We start from the raw sequence: 16730 nt of genomic DNA, 5'->3' as shown, positions 1-16730 counted from the left end.
GAGAAAGATAAATTAAAGGGAAGAAAAGAGAGAAGAAAGGGATTGGTTGACAAGTGACATATTAGGAGACAGAACAAAGGGGGAAGAGAGGAAGACAAAAATGAAAAAGGTAGATGTAAAGACTAGTGATGGTTAAAGATAGCTTACTATGTAAGAAGTGATAGAAAGATGGAAAGGAAAGAAATAGAAAGCTAAATATGGAATAGTTGAGATAGAATTAAAAGAAAGAAAATAAGAAAGTAAATAATAAAGGTAGAGAAAAAAAGAGGTAGTGGAAGAAAAAAGTGCCAAAAGAGAACATTACCTAGGGAAAAACAAAAACAAAAACGGACAAGACCAACACAAGAAAAAAATGTACAATCATCAGGATTATACTGACACAGATCTCCATACACAAAATGGAAAGTTCATCTGCTTTTCTGTTTTGCAAAACCAGAGCATTTTGCAAGTATGGAACTTTGAGAGAAAAAAGAAGAATCAGCAAGCAAAGGGAAACTAACCCAGACAAGTGGCTTCCAAGTTTCAAGGTGGTGGTGGTCATAGTCTTCCTGCCTTTTTGTTTGCTTGTTTTTTAAAGTCTGCACTAATAGTGGTAGCACTGGTTGTAGTGACTCCAAGAGACCCAACCTCATCAGCACCACCTGGGTCACTACTCCTATTGTTGGAATGGGGGAAAACATAAGGATCACCAAGCGAGACAGATATTTAATCAAGTCTTCAGGGGAAAACTTTGAGAACCACTGTAAAATATCAGGTATTTTTCTTCTCCAAAGAATGCTCAGTTGATATACAGTAATTCCTAAGCCTGAAGTAGTAAGCAGTCTTGTGGATTGGTCCCTATTTGAAGGGAATCAAATGGAATGTGTTCATCTACATTATATGGGTCTACAATTATACTCTGAAACTGGGTCCCAGTAGCTAACCCAGCCAATGAGTCAGGAATTTCAGTAGGCATTATTGAATCGCCATTGAATGGGCTTTGCCTTCCAATGCTAGATGGAGTTCCAGGGCTGGAGGAGTGATACTTTGCTAATTTGGAGCCAAAGCATGGTAACTGTAGAATGCTAGATGGTCTTTGTTGCTGCCTTTCACCCTCATTTCCTTGCACTTCACTTTGGATTTCTTCTGGCTTGGGGCCTTCATCAGGTGTGCTGATAACAAGCTGCTCGGGAGTAAGGTCAACAGTCCTTTCATTAAGCTGGTTGCCTTCAAATATTGGTTCCAAAGCATTGTTTCCATCTCCTCCAAGGTCATTTTTGAGACAAGGTGTATTCTTTGATTGAAGGGAACTGGCTTCAGAAAAGGGCATAATTCCCCTTTGGCCCAGTTGATTCTTTATAGAACACGGTGTGTTCCTCCTCAAAGTGGACACATCATCTCTAAAAGGACTTGGGTTTTGACTTTCTCCAGGCTGTCTTTTCTCTGAGCTGTTTCTTTGGCTAGGTAGGCTGCTCGTCGGGGAGATGGTATGTCTTGCATGCTTAGTGTGGCTATCTTTTGTATACAGGGGACTGGTGTCTTGGTTCTCCCCTGGTGCAAGACCAAAGGATGGAGTGTAGTCTTGTAGAGCAAGTGGATTGTCCTTGTGTCCAACAGAGCCACCAGCACAGCAAGGGCTTCTTTGGCTTTGGTGAAATAAATGTGCTTCTTTTTGATCTGCTGAATAACTTGGAGGAATTAAGTCCTGGAAAGCCAAGTGTTCATTGTCTGGTGAATTTAACCTAGTATTCTGCATTCCATAATTCAAATTCTCACCTTCACGCCATATTGGATTTTTCTGAAGCCCAGCTGGGGAGTTACTGGAATAGTGCGGGTTCTCTTTCTGGTGTGGTGGGCTAGCAGGGGCTTTGTGTAAATTGGTTGGCCGATCCCAGAAATTTCTGTTAAAGTATGGTCTTCTTTCTTTCTGCCCTTGGGTTTCTATCCTTTGGTCCCAGGAGTTCCAAGAAGGAAACAGAGAGTTTTCTTCTTGTCCAACAGGTCTGTTGGCATAATAGCCCCTGTTCTCCACAGGTGGTGGTACAGTGGGAATTGTATTATATGATGGGAAATTCTCATCTGCGTTCCAGGGGTAAAATTCACCATAAGGAAAATCCTCCCTGGGTTTCGATGGATTATCTAAGGAATAGGGAAGGTACTCCTTTGGTCGATTTGAGGTATACTGTTCATCTTTATAGTGCCTAACTGGGGCACCTTCTTTAAAGCGTGACTCCTCCACACCCCATCTACTTTGTCCTGGAAAAGGTTCGTCTCCAGTTGGGTCAATTGGGTCCTCTTCATTATAAGGTACTGTCTCTTTTGGGTCTGGAGTATTCATGGGGTATAGCGGATCTTCCGGTAGTCCCACATTATTGGGAGAATCATCTCTTTCATCCCATGTATTGCTTCTAATGTATGGTGAGTTTTCCCTGGGATCATAGGGGTTATAGTCAGGGTAGTACACATCTGCCCTAGAGCCATGGGAAGGATGAGGTAAGTGTTCTTCCTGCCTGTTGGGATCTTCCTTAAAAGGTGGAGAGATGTCTTGGTGGTTCCAAGTATTTCTTCCAGCAGGAAAACGTTCTCCTGCAGGGGAAGGGATGTCCTCAGGGTATGCAGGCTGATATGTACTGTGCTTCAATTCTGGTTGATTAGTTTCTGATTCATATGGGATCCTTCTTGGCTCTAAAATAATCCCTTTGGGCAAATTCTGGCTCTGGGCTTGTCCATCAGAATTTGGGGCTCTTCTGGAATCTCCTCTTGGGTAATAAGAATTTTCACGCTGATCAATAGAATTAAAATTTGGGAGTTGCTTGTTACTCTCGGGAGGAGGCAGTTTATAGTTTGATTTATTAGCTCCATTATCTTGAGAGTTTCTCCAGGGGCCAGTTGGATCTCTTGTAGGAATGACTACTCGTTCTTTTTGACCTAATGGCTTTTCTCTTGGATTTTGAATTTTTTCATTGCGACCAACAGTACCATGTTTGGGACCCAAAGGGGCAACATTGGTTCCCATAGGGTGTTTATTTGGCCCCTGAGGTTTTCTTCTGAAATTTGCTGGATTTCCTGCAAGATTGGGAGAATTGCCTCTTGCAGTGGAAGCATACGGTCTGCGATAAATTGGATTTCCTGGACGAACAGCTTGCTTGCCTTCCCAAGCATAGGAGTTCCACCGAGGACCCCTTTGGACTGGATTTCGGTAAAAAGGCCCATTCTGTCTGTGTCCCACGGTGGTACCAGTGGGACGCCATTGTCTTCCCACAGGAAAACTTGGAAAGTTAGGATTTGGGTAATTTTCACGAATATTTGGCTGACCTGAGCCCCATGGGATTTGACTTCTTGGTGGCCCCTGGCCTGAAACATTAACTGCAGGGTGTGGATTGACCCCATTTTGAGCTGTAGGGTTGCCCCCAGTGTTGGGCCCATGGCCACTGTTTCCTGTTGGGCTGGTGTCATTTCCACCTGGACGCCCTCCAGGATTGGGTGCATTTGGTTGGGTAGAATTAGTCTCAGGAACTGTTGAATTTGACGAGGGCTCGGTGGCTGGACTTTCTGTTTTAGGAGGGTCTTTTTCTTTGGGTTTTTCAAAATCTTGTTCAAACATTTCTTCTGAATAATAGGGAGGACGACCCCCAAATCCCTGATATCCGAAATACCCAAAGTAAGGATTCTGTAGGGAAGAAGATAGACATGGATAATTACTCTCTGCTTCCCACCAGGTGGTGCTCAGAATTTTTTAATGTGATAGGGAAATCTTATCAGTCACATGCTTCTTTTAACACTAATGACTTAAGCTTTCTTTCTTGACATTTGATTCCTCCTTGGGTTCTATGACCCCTTTCCCTTCTGGTTCTTCTACTTGCTGACCATTACTTCTCAGCTCTCTTTTTCTTGCCTGTATTCTAAACCTATTTTTTAAAAGGTTTCCATCTTTATCCTCATTCTCCTGTTCTCATTTTACACATTTGCCTTGAGCAAGCTATTGCAGCCGAATTCTTTTACTACAAATACATGCCAGTGACTCCCAAAGCCACAACTCTGGCCCATCCCATTCTCTCCCGAGGTTAAGACAGTAAGACAGCTTCACTGAAGATCTCAGGAGTCCCTCCAACAGAATGTACCCAGATTAGACTCATCTTTCCCCAAACCTCCTTCTCCAATATTCTATTTCTAAGTAGTATTCACCATGATTTACTCAGTTTCCCAAGTTGTTTCTGTTTGTCTCCTTTATCTCCCCTAGTGATTAATGACCACATCCTATAAACTAAATTTTTAATCTCCTTCTTTTGTTCCCTCTTCCTTTATCCCCCAAACCCCTGGACTATTGCAATAGTTTTCTTACTGGTTACTCTGGATGTAATATTACCTACCTCTAACCTTGCCTTTCCATTGCCACCAGGGTAGTGGAGGTTGGGGGTTGGGTGTGTGGGAAAGTTCTGTCACTTTCCTGTTTATTTTTTAATTTAAAAATATGTTTATTGATTTCTGAGAGAAGAATGGAGAGGGAGAAAGAGGAACATCAACAATGAGAGAGAATCATTGATTGGCTGCCTCCTGCACACCCCCTACTGGGGATCAAGCCTGCAACCTGGGCATGTGCAATGACTGGAAATCGAACCCTGACTCCTGGTTCATGGGCCCACGAACCACAGAGGCATACTGGCTGGGCTAAATATAATTTAAGGTTGCCCTTGCCTTACAGGATAAATTCTAAACATTTGGCTAACATACAAAGCAGTACAGTGTCATGCTGAAGAGTGGGTCTCTAGACAGATATGGATTAAAATCCCAGGTCACCAGAATTAGTAGTATGGCTCTCAATGTACTTATTTGAAAAATGGAGATAATAAAAACAATCTACCTCATAGGTTTTCATGAGAGTCAAATGAAATAATATATGCAAAGCTCAGTGCCTGATACTGGTGAGGGCCTAACAAGAGTTATAATTGAATAATAATGAATAATAATTTTAAATAATCACCTGGCCCATACCTATTGCATTCAGCCTCATTTCCTCCTCCTTGTACTTTATGTGGTTGTAAATCACAGCTGCTACTAGCAGCATTATTCACAATAGCCAAGACATAGAAACAACCTAAGCATCCACTGATGGATGAATAATATATATATATGAATATTATTCAGCCTTAGAAAATTGTAATATATGCCAACATAAATTAACTTTGAGGGTATTATATATTAAGTGAAATAAGTCAGTCACAGAAAGACAAATACAGCATGATTCCATTTATATAAGGTAATTGAAATAAATACATAGAACCAAAGAGTGGAATGGTGATTGCTCAGGGCTTGGTGAGGGGGAAATGAGGAGTTACTAATTAATAGGCATAAAGTTTCAGTTAAGCAAGATGAATAAACTCTAGAAATCTGCCAACATTGTACCTATCGTCAACAATACTGTAGTCTATACTTCAAAATTTGTTAAGAGGGTAACAAATGTGAAGTGTTCTTATCACAATACATAAAATAAAAAGAAAATTACAACTAGTTCTCTGAATGCTCTATTCTCTCTGTCTTTCAGTGCCTCTGCACATAGCTTTGTCATAGCAAACCTTCTCACTGACACATCTATACCTCCTGGCAAACTTGACTCATTCTCAGGATTCAGTCCGAATGCTCCCTTCTCTGTCCTGACTTCCATGGGCAGCATTAGCTCTACTCGGGGTGTCCCCAGTAGCATAGACTTCTGCTATAACAATTACCCCACTGAACTGCAATTGCCCATTTTCCTGGGATTCTCCCACTTGATTCTCCCATGTGAAGGTTTTGAGTGAAAACATTCTTTTAACCTTTGTTTTCTAGGTACCTAACACAGGGGAAGTGCTTAATAAACTTTTCACGAGTGATGCAATTATCATGAGCTCTGTCAGTGTGTTTGTTAGACATTTGTGTGGCATTTAGGTTATTTAGTTTTTCTTTTAAAAACAAGCACACTCTAGGGGAAAAGTATTTTTAATCTCTATTTGTGGATGGAGATGATGAGACAAGTGGCTGTGGCGATGTCTCTGACATGTAGGAAATCAGACAAGGTCTCCGGAGTTGGAATACAGATTTCTTAATACCTACGCCAACTGCCTGGGTCATTCAGTCTCACTCTCTCATGTTATAGTTGTGAAAATCTGAAGTGTTAGTTTTTAGGCTGCATACAATTATCTGACTCATTTTTATTAGCATTATTTCACAATGATTTTTTTAAAGCACCCTATGCCATTACTAATAGTAGCTTTAAAAAAATGTTTTTATTGATTTTAGAGAGAAAGGAAGGGGAGAGAGAGAGAGAGAAACATCGGTCAGCTGCCTCCTGTGCACCCCCTACTGAGGATGGAGCCCAAAACCTGAGTATGTGCCCTGACCGGGAATTGAACCAACCACCAACCTTTCAGTGCATGGGATGACGCTCAATCAACTGAGCCACATCGACCAGGGCTAACATAGAATTTTTAATGTCACTTTTTAAACTCCCCACTTCCCAGACCTATCAGGTTTCTGCATTTCACTGAGGACATAGCACATATCTAGGGAAAAAGAGGTGGCATGCTGTGCCACCATCACTGCAAGGACTTTTTGATGACACAGTGCTGGAATACATTAACAGCATATCCCTCTGTGACATGCATTTGGCTCTTCTCCTAGTGTGGTGTCATAAAAAACTCATTGAACTTGTGTCAGAAGACATGGATTCTGGGTCCAGTTTATCCACTAAATCAGTAGGTGAAATTAATTAGTAATTTATCTTCTCTGGGATTTGATATATTTGTACAACGAGGGAGTTAGATGATTACTTCTCTTGTGGGGATAACATTCTAAGATGCTTTTACTTCTTTCCCTGTTTACTAGTTGCTCCATCACTGGAGCGTAGGTTATTAGGTTAGCCTTCTTTGACAGAGAGGGAGAGTAAGAGAGAGGGAGGGAGGGTGGGAGGAAGATTCCAATACATGTAGAAGAGAAATGATGTATCACATTTATTGTATATTTACTGGCTTGATTTATTCCACTTTTTCTCCCTTATATCATGGGCACTTGAGCCATAGGTTCATGTGTTGGATTTTAGTTTTCTTATTAGGCAGGGATAAAAAAGTAGAGACTGAAAGGTTGTAATTGCTAATGGGGAATGTAGCTTTACTTGTACTTACCCCCCCTTCTTCATTGCTGACTGGTGGACGTCCATAACCTGGTGGTACCCTCTGAAAGGTGAAAAACACAATGAACACAAGAGAAAACCACTTCCTATGCTGCTATTTGTTTGTTAGACTTGAGGTGTCTTAAAATAGTTCGTATCAGTGATTGGGTGTCAGCACTGTTAGCTTTTAGCATCTGAGTCATTAGTTCTCACAATTCAGCTATTAATACTTACAACTATAATTATAATCTGACAGTGAATACTGGTAAATACAATTGCTTCAGAAGGGTCCTAGCTCATCCTACTGAAAATATCATCTCCTAGCATTCATCTGGCCCTGTCACCTCAACACACACACACACACACAGATGGGAGGGGTGAGGGGGAGGAAGAAAGTGGGTTGAGTGCCATTAGGGTCCAAACATCCATATTAGAACATGTAATAATGAAGATTAAATAATGATGCTATTTTTAGATCATCTACTTCACATTTAGGGTGACAAATTGACAATCCTTCCTGGATTATTACTATAATGTTTTTATTTGACCAAAGTTTATTTTTCTACTCAAATTTGGAGGCTGGGTTTCTACTCAGAGGAGGGTTAGAAAAGCAGTTCAACTTCCACAGATCTTCCAGAATTTTATGGTTAATAGCTACTTCAGCATGAGACTCATGCTCATCTGCTTTTTAACTATTCACCCGGTACTGCCTTCGTTTCCTTACTTCAGTATGACCAGTAAAAGGAAGTAATTTTCTTAAGGCAAAAAAGTAAGGAACTCTTATTGAAATGAATTGTTCCACGTTAACAAGAAACTTTCTTGGTTATAAGGGTGATAAATAAGAAAAAACAATGAATGAAGTCATCAAATATTTATTTATGTTACTTTAACAGCAACTGGTCTTTACTATTTCTTTAGTTTAAATAGTTTATTTTGCAATTAATATTTTTTAATGCCTGTGATGCAATTTCAATATTATATTTTATTTGATTGACTTTAAACTTTAAAGGATTCTTATAAATATTATTTTGTATGTTTTTTATAATAAAATAGCTGTGGCTAGAAATCAGATATGATAGAAAAATCTTTGTCTAATCATAGCTTATCTTGTGATTTTCAAATTCCATTTTGTTCAAATTTCCCCATTACATTAAATGAGGATAATGTTTGTGTTGTCAAATCTCTTGAGGAAGCAGAAAATGGTAATGAAGTAGTACAACCTTTTAAAATTAACTCATTAACTAAGTTACTAGCAGTTGTTTGATGATTTAGGCTGTGTTCATGCCACCAATTTGAGTAAAAAGTTCACTTAAAAATTCTTTTTTCCTACATGATCACTGATGTAATGATTTTGTTCCATACTCTCTAGGATTGGCACATAGCATTCCTTTTAGAGTGTATAAACTTATGTTAGTTTGAGATATAACATGCTAATATTATTTTTCACTTCTAATACTAAGAAGAAAAACTCACATGTGGAACTTGCCATGGTGGCTGTTGATAGGGAAAGATCCCATTGCCAAATGGTGGGAATGCCTAGAGAGAAAGAAAGAATCATCATGATGTGGAAGTGAGAATATATGAAAAACAAAACGAAACTGGTAAATACAATTATTTGAAACTTGGGAGTCTACATCTCCCTTTGCACTAAACTGTGCTTTTTAATTGTAGGGCAGAGATGACAATAATAACAACAATTAGTATTATTGAACACATGTCCTAGGTATTGTGCTGAGTATTTTATATTGGTAAGCTTACTTAATCCTCACATAACCAAAGAAAATATGTGCTATTATTATTCCCATTTCACTTAAGATTCTGAGGTTCAGAGAAGTTATGCACTTGTCCCAAATCTCATAGCTGAAAAGTGATTGAAGCCAGGAGAGTCTTTTCATTTAATTTTCTCTACATCTGTAAGAGTGTCTAATAATAATGCGAACTGACTAAAAGACAATTGTTTAGAAGCTCCACATGAGATGAGATTTTGAGAAACCATTTATCAGTTTTCGTGCTTTAAGTCAGGACCATCCTGAAGTACTGGAGCAGTACTGCCTTTCAGGGCAACATTTTAGATAATCAAAAGGTAGAACTTGGAAGGGGCTTAGACATCATTTTGTTTACTTATGGGGAACCTGGAGTCTATAAAGGTATAGTGACTTGCTCAAGCTCATACTACTGCCAGCCAGTTCTACTACTGAAGGTAGAACTTGAATCTCTGTGTCCGGACTCTTCCATTAGTGCTCAGATTCCTATACCATGTTACCTCTGTATTTTAAAAGGACCTTCTTTAAGGTGAGAGTTTTTGAGTAATTTTAACTCAAACAAGAACTGAAATGGACTCACTAGGCAGTTTTGAATAGGAGGTGACAGCATCACCTTGGAAGAAAATGTCAAAACTAAAGATTCTGTTTTGCTCATAGCAGTGCCTGTGCTGAGCAGCAGCACAGAAGGAAGTGTGTATGTGTGGGCAGCAAGGCCCTCCGAATCACTTTGAGGCCATGTGACTTGGTTTGAAATTTTGCTGGGCAAGCCTCACCTGAGGTGGCTGGGCTTCCTCTTGGGGCGGAGTTGGGGCAGGCGTTGGTTGCTTTAAAGGTCGCTTCGGTGGTGACTTTTTTGGTTGAGGCTGGTTGGGCTTCGGGGTCTCTGGGGCTAGATCCGTCTTGCCCTGGCGTTTGGATGCTGGAGGAGATGAGGGTTTCTTTGGGCGCCCCGTGTTGGGTGGTGGCTGGGGCCACATAGGCATCTGGTACTGTGGGAAGAGCTGAGGGGGTTGCATACCATAACCATATGAGGGGCCCAATTGTGTCATCTGCAAGGGTAGCAAATAGCAGTAAGGTCACACGAGGGCAGAGATTCTAGCTTTCCCCACCCTCTTGTGTCAGTCTCTATACTCAGCCAGGAATCTTAAAAATTCCATGGAGCTTAACAATGGAAGCATCAAGATCTTTAGCTAGCATTCCCTTACATGTTATCTTACAGAAATGAATTTCATTCAGTCTTCTAGAAAACCAACCAACCAACCAAACAAACAAAGCAAAGGACAAATCGGGTGAGAAATTTCAGTTTGAGAATAAAGCCCTTACAGTTAGGAACTGTACAAGTCAGGTTATAGAGGAGTTGATGTCAAATTCAAAACCCCTGTGACGTGTTAAGAGGCTGGAATAGGAGGAGGAAAAGCAAAAGGAATAAAGTGAGAGTGTTAAAAAAGCAAACGATGAGAGAGAGAGAGAGAGAGAGAGAGAGAGAGAGAGAGAGAGAGAATAAAAATTCTGTTTGTGTAAACACCCTTAATGGTGCCTGTGCTTCTTGATTGCAGGTGAATCCTCATTAATTTCATTTTCATTATCAGAATCTCCACAATTTCAAAGTTGACGGGGAAGCAAGAGTAGCAATAATCTGAAAATGCTAATCTAGAGATTGACCTCTTACAACATCAGTTCCCATTCAAATGCTCCTTCTCTGTTTTCACACCAGTTTCTATCTCCAGTCTTCATTAAGTAGTCTCTTGCTGTCTATTGGATGATGTACACACACATAGTGCAAATGCCATGTAAACTGATGGAAGATAAAATTGCAACTCTTGCATTAAGATGTAGTATTTTATGACAATTAAGTTGGTGAACACATCAAATTACAGGCAAAGTCACTAAAACCGAGAATGAGAGTTTAAAAGAATTAGGTCAATCAATAGTCAAAAGTGAGAAAATTGACAATGATGATAATTTTAGGTGAGGGGCTTTAAAAGAGAATGACTTGTTTTTAAAAAAATGTATCTTTATTGCTGAAAGTATTACAGATATCCCTCCTTTTCCCCCCATTGACCCCCTCTACCCTGCACCCGTCTCCCACACCCCAGACCTTCACACTATTGTCTGTGTCATGGGTTATGCATATCCTATATAATAAAAGCCTAATATGCTAAATGTCTGGTTGGCTGATTGGCCATTCAACCAATCAAAACATAATATGTTAATGATATGCTAAGGCTGCTCAACCACTCACTATGACATGCACTGACCACCAGGGGGCAGACGCTTCGACCGGTGGGTTACCTTGCTGCTGGCGTCCGGCTGATCTGGACTGAGCGAGATGGGCCAGACATGCCCTGGCCAGCCTCCCATGTCCCTCCCTGGCCCTGATCATGCACCAGTGGAGTCCCTCGGCCTGTCCTGCGCCCTCTTGCAATCTGGGCTGAGGGAACCCCCCCCAACCCCCACCCCGAGTGCACAGATTTTGTGCACCCGTCCTCTTGTATGCATATAACTTCTTTGGTTGAAAGGATTAAGGGAAAGCAGATGAAGTCCTTGATTTTCCTCCAAAATGGTTTTTATGATCGTGCCACAAGTCAAAAGTGATAAATGATATTATTGTACTAACACACTATTTTGTCTGAAAAATTATGCCAAAAGATTCAACAGATGCTTGACTTATTATTAGTCAGTTCTAAGAATTAACACACAGTGATAAGTATAATTAAATTTATTTAAATAAAATGATAATTTATTTCATAATTTTGGTGTTATTTTTCAAGAGAATCCAAATAAAATTTACACTGCCCCCCCCAACCACTGAATATTTACTATGCTATTTTTTTGTTCTCATTATTTGTGAATATATCTTGTGTGATCTTTTCTCAGAACAAATTTCTTTTGGACTTAAAGAGCCCTTGTAATTAAAAATGAGTTTTATTTACTTGAAACAACAATAATAATGAATAATAAGAAAATTTGTTATAAGAGGACAGGTGAAATTATTCCCCCCCTTGAAACTCTTATAATTAAAATGTGTGTATAGTTACAATGTAATTATCTTTATGTAAACAAGAAATCATCAGAAAGCATAGATCATTAGACATAATAACTTACATGTGGGGAGTTCATGAAGTTGAATTGACCATACCGCATCATCTGTGACCAAAGGAACCCATTAATGTGGCACAAGTGAAACATTGTCATTCAATCAATCCACAAATCATAACAAACAAGTTGAATTTCTGATTTTAAGGTACAAGAGTCATAATATATTTTACTGGTTATTAATAAAGTTAAATGCAGTAAAAACTTCTATGGCATTTTAATTTTTCACTCAGAATTTTATTTTGAGAAGAATAATAGAGAATAAAAATCTTGTCTACTTTGAAGCTGTTAAATGTTCAATTCCGCTTTTTTGGAATTCAGGATCTGAAAGTGTGATAATTCTATAAAAAGATGATTCTCCTTTCTGATGAGTAATGAGTTTGGCTAATGATCCTGGGTATACGTCATGTAAAAGTTATTTATATACTTAAATGTCTAACAACCCTTGGTAAAAATGGCTACCTTTGCTGGCTTGAAAACTTAGCAAAAAAGCTATCTAATGTAATACACTTAATTTGAGAAGGAATATTGAAATACATAGGTAGGATGGTGCTGAGGAGATTATTACTTTGCCTTAATTTGAGAGTTTAAGTCTTTCAAATCTCACTCCTTCTATCTCTTTCTTAAGACATCTTATACCAGAAAGTTTTCCAACATTTTCCTTTTTTAAATGAACTCTCAAGACAGGGCTCTGGAAAACTTCTCCCCAGACACTGAACATACATACCTCCTCACTTTTACTGCTAAATCCAGGCATCCGGGGCATGTGCATCTGAAAGGGAAAGGATACCGATGACAAATTCAGAATGTCAGTGGAAATAAGCCCAATAATTTTCTTCAAGCTATGTAACAATAGAGCACACAAAAAGTCCTAAATTTTAAAAATATACTCACTGGCATAGCAATAGAATTACCAAGCAGACCTAGAAAGACCAGGAGAATCCTCATTTTTCCACTTGGTACCTGAAATAAAAAACTGGATTTTATTTTTGGACTATGAAATAATTGTGCTTGGGGTACTCTGCACTTATTTAGGCACTAGCCCACCTGTCTGTCAAGGAGAGTGCAGAAACAGACAGTGAGAGGGGCCTCTGCTGCTATTTTAATTTTACATTAAGAAACTATTAGGGCGTTATTACCTGGTACTGTTCTAAGCTACCCAAAGGGTCACAGTATAAAGGAGAGATGAGAGGGAGGAAGTGTGGGAGGGGAGGGAGGGAGAGAGAGAGAGAGAGAGAGAGAGAGAGAGAGAGAGAATTGATGCTTGATGCTTGAGAATAGAGAAGATGGCTCATAGCACTGGAATGTGGAAATAAGAAATTAGGAGTTTTCTTGAAAATATGAATACTGCTGGTTTTGAATGTCTAGTTGCTAGGCTGGTTTAGAAAGGCATAGTCATGTCTGACTATATTCATTGTTCAGAATATCTCAGTTTCAATGAGGGCACACTCCAAAATCAGTACTTTAAACTACTTTTTAAGGTGCTATAGACAACATTCCAATATATAGAGGCTAATTAAAGAAGCTGGAATACCCAGAATCCTATCCTTTTATTCTATTATTTTTTCTTTATTATTTTATCTTAAAAAATCATTTCTGCTCAAGGGCTGGTCAGGAAAATAGAAAAACATAGGCAAAAACTTAAATGTATCTTTGTTAGATACTTTGATTAAACATATGGAGGGAAATATTGAAACTGAAGACATATATGAAGCTTGGAGATTGTTTTCATTTATCCTACTTTAGTTAATTATGAAAGCCTTGCATAATTAGAACTTGTATTTTACATATTTGAACAAGATTTATTCTGAAGTATTTCCTTAGCTAATTCCTTAAAAAAAACAACAACTGTTCTATTTGCATATACAATAGAGGAAAATAAAGGATTTAGTCAGAATGATTTATTTCCATGGTATATCAGGTATAACACAATTCCTAGCATAGTTACCAGCATAAAGACACCATTTTTATTCCTTTTGTGCCTGCTTCTTTCTAGGCATGAAATGCATCTAGTAGTGATTTGAGTCAATGCTCAGCCTTCTTTTTGCTTCCCAAAAATATAATTAAAGGACACTTTAACATTTTCCTAAATTTTAAGTGTACTCAATTACCTTTTATATATCAGAGAAGTTGGGAGAGTGTAATTAAACAAAGGAAGTAGTAATATGCAAATACCTTTCCTCCTAATTAAAGATTTTCAGAATCATAACATTGTGGAGAATTAAAAATTACAACTGAAACTAGTGAGTTTAGTATAGGAAGCTAATAAAGAGAATATTAGTGAATGCTTTCCCCCCACTAAACATACTTTCTAAGATTATGGCCTAAGATTTGGGGAACTTTTGGATGTTTAATTTCTTGCTTGCTTAGTCATCCATTCAATTTCTATAGTAGCTGTCACTTAGATTTTTGATGTTATACACTCATGTAGGAATATGTAGTCTTATATTTTATAAATATAAAATGCCACTCATTTTTTCTTTTGTAAAATTAATATATTATGTTGGATGACTTTTAAGATTCCTTTATCTCTAAAAAGTTTATGATTAAGTGAAAGTCTCTGATTAGTTATTTTTTGAGCTGAAAATAATACTCATAATGATTGCTATGGAATACAATGACTGCATAAGTTCTTACTTCTTCCATCCCATCTGTCAACTCAAAAATCCTTTGTTTCTTCTGACATATTTAAAGTGTTTTATCCCCTCAAGTATATTTCTGACAAGATTTAGTTTGATATGAAACCTGTGTGTATAAGGAAAAATAAATGATAATACTCACCAAGCTATCTAGCTTAGGAAAAGAGGTTCCATGTCTGCACTGAAGCAGCAACATTTTTTCACCAAAATTTTCATAAGCCTTTAAGAAAAATATACATTTGGCATGAGAAAAACTCAATATAGAAATGAAACAAGCAAATGAAATGAATAGTAAAGGTTCAGTTCTAAGGCTCAGATGCAATGTTAATTATTTTGCCTAATCATGTCCTCATTAGGGGTCTTCAAAAATCAAGCTTAGTGTGTTGTTCTAAGGGAATGTGAAAACCAAATCAGAGAGAAAATGACCCAGGCATTGTACTTGGGATACTTCTAGTGCAGTGTTGACAAAACTTTACTGCTTTATTGGAAAAATTTATAAAATCACAGTGTTAAATGAGATTAAGTAGGTTGGAAGAAAACTTATAAGAAAAACAAATACACCCAATAAACCAACGAGTTTCAAGTTTTATCAGAAGATCCGTCTGCAAAACATGGTTATACAATGAATATCAAAGAATGCAATAAGGAAGTCAACCAATATCTCTGACCTAAGTTCCTTTTTTGGCTCTATATTATTTGTGTTGATAATCTCTAATACATACTCACCCAATTAGAAGCTCCAATATTTAAAAAATAACTTGTACTTGAACTTTGTTAGTCTGTCTTTGAAATATATTCTTAATGGTCTGCAGTGGAAATGACTACAAATTGCTGAAGCCAGAGAGATTTCAAGAAGCAAGACACATTTATTTCTTAATAATAAAACAAATTCTTCATGAAGATGTCATGTTCTGTACCAAAAGGCTCCTTGTCAGAAGAGCTTGGGATAGCAAGGTCACATTTAAGCACTGCTGCAGACCTGCACAACCAATCAGCTTTGAGGAAAATGGTCTTGCTGCCACAAGAGTTTAAGGTAAAAAAACACATCCAATGTAAAATCTGTAATGTGTTATTATAGGAGCTGTCAAATCAAGTCTCTTATTATGTATAATAACAGTCTAGGAAAATGAGCTTGTAGCAGTAAGTTTTAGACTTTATCAGTAAAGTCTAAAACTTACTGTAGCAGTAAGTTTATATGCTTTCCTTGATGAATTTGGGGCTTTTCAGGTATAGAAACTTTGTTAATACAAAGACATCTAGGAAACAAAGATGAATATTGACTATATGCTATGGTCATATATCACTGAACATCATTAAAAGGCAGGTCAATATATGTATTTAATTTAATGTCTAATTAATGTATATTTAATATATAATTAAAATGAACTGGAATGTCATGGACAACTCAGTGGCTTGATTTTATTCAAATTACATAAGGCTACACAGTGTTCTTTCCAATATAATTCAGCCACTGGGGATTCAGAGTTTTAGAGGCGCTGGGCAAAACAGCAAATGGACTCTCAGCTTTTCATGACAATACAACTTCTTTAAACTGTGAGATGAGAAACTCACTGAAGGGGTTATGTTATGGATTTTTTGGGAACCCTGACTTACTATAATAAAGATTTTATTTCTAAATAAATGGGACAATGATACTTTTCATTGACAAGAACAAGCTTTGCTGTCTTTGCTGAACTTGGATTCTGCTGTCCTCTTATGGCTCCACAAGAGAAAACATTTCCAGTGGTGATGTTTGCTTATTATAATGTTTGCATTTGAAGATTAAGAATGTTGAAATTTGATGCCAAAAGCTGGTTCCTACTTTATATGATTGTGCATATCAGTTCATCCAGTGGTTGCCCAGGCCACTGTGCTCCCAAGGCACGGGAGGTGCCATGTCCTTTCTCTTGAGCCAACTAACAACTGTATTTCTTTCTTTTAAAAAATATATTTTTATTAATGTCAGAGGGGAACGGAAAGGGAGAGAGAGATAGAAACATCAATGATGAGAGAGAATCATTGATCGCTGCCTCCTGCACGCCCCACACTGGGAATCGAGCCAGCAACCTGGGCACGTGCCCTGACCGGGAAGCAAATGGCCACCTCCTACTT

The 16730-nt window shown here is 38.2% G+C and overlaps 1 protein-coding gene across 1 annotated transcript; it reads right to left on the bottom strand.

Annotated features, from left to right (window-relative positions):
- Nucleotides 1-799: 799 nt before the first annotated feature.
- On the bottom strand, nt 800-14814 carry ENAM (enamelin). Its single transcript, XM_005881614.1, has 8 exons — nt 14761-14814; nt 12874-12942; nt 12707-12751; nt 11989-12030; nt 9657-9932; nt 8594-8656; nt 7134-7184; nt 800-3649 (listed from the first exon to the last, which is right to left on the bottom strand). The coding sequence occupies exons 1-8, from the start codon at nt 14812-14814 to the stop codon at nt 800-802; spliced, it is 3450 nt and encodes a 1149-aa protein (XP_005881676.1).
- Nucleotides 14815-16730: the final 1916 nt, after the last annotated feature.

This window comes from Myotis brandtii, unplaced genomic scaffold (genome assembly GCF_000412655.1).
Source record: "Myotis brandtii unplaced genomic scaffold, ASM41265v1 scaffold681, whole genome shotgun sequence".
NCBI classification, from domain to species: domain Eukaryota; kingdom Metazoa; phylum Chordata; class Mammalia; order Chiroptera; family Vespertilionidae; genus Myotis; species Myotis brandtii.
The sequence above is the reverse complement of the archived record's forward strand: the minus strand, read 5'-3'. Positions and strand labels throughout refer to the sequence as shown.

Coding starts and splice junctions, on each gene's coding strand:
- ENAM (XM_005881614.1), bottom strand. CDS start 14,814: ATGTTGCTGCTTCAGTGCAGACATGGAACCTCTTTTCCTAAGCTAGAT. Junction 9,933..11,988: donor ACTTCATGAACTCCCCACAT/GTAAGTTATTAT, acceptor CTACCCTTGCAG/ATGACACAATTGGGCCCCTC. Junction 8,657..9,656: donor AGGAAGCCCAGCCACCTCAG/GTGAGGCTTGCC, acceptor CTTTCTCTCTAG/GCATTCCCACCATTTGGCAA.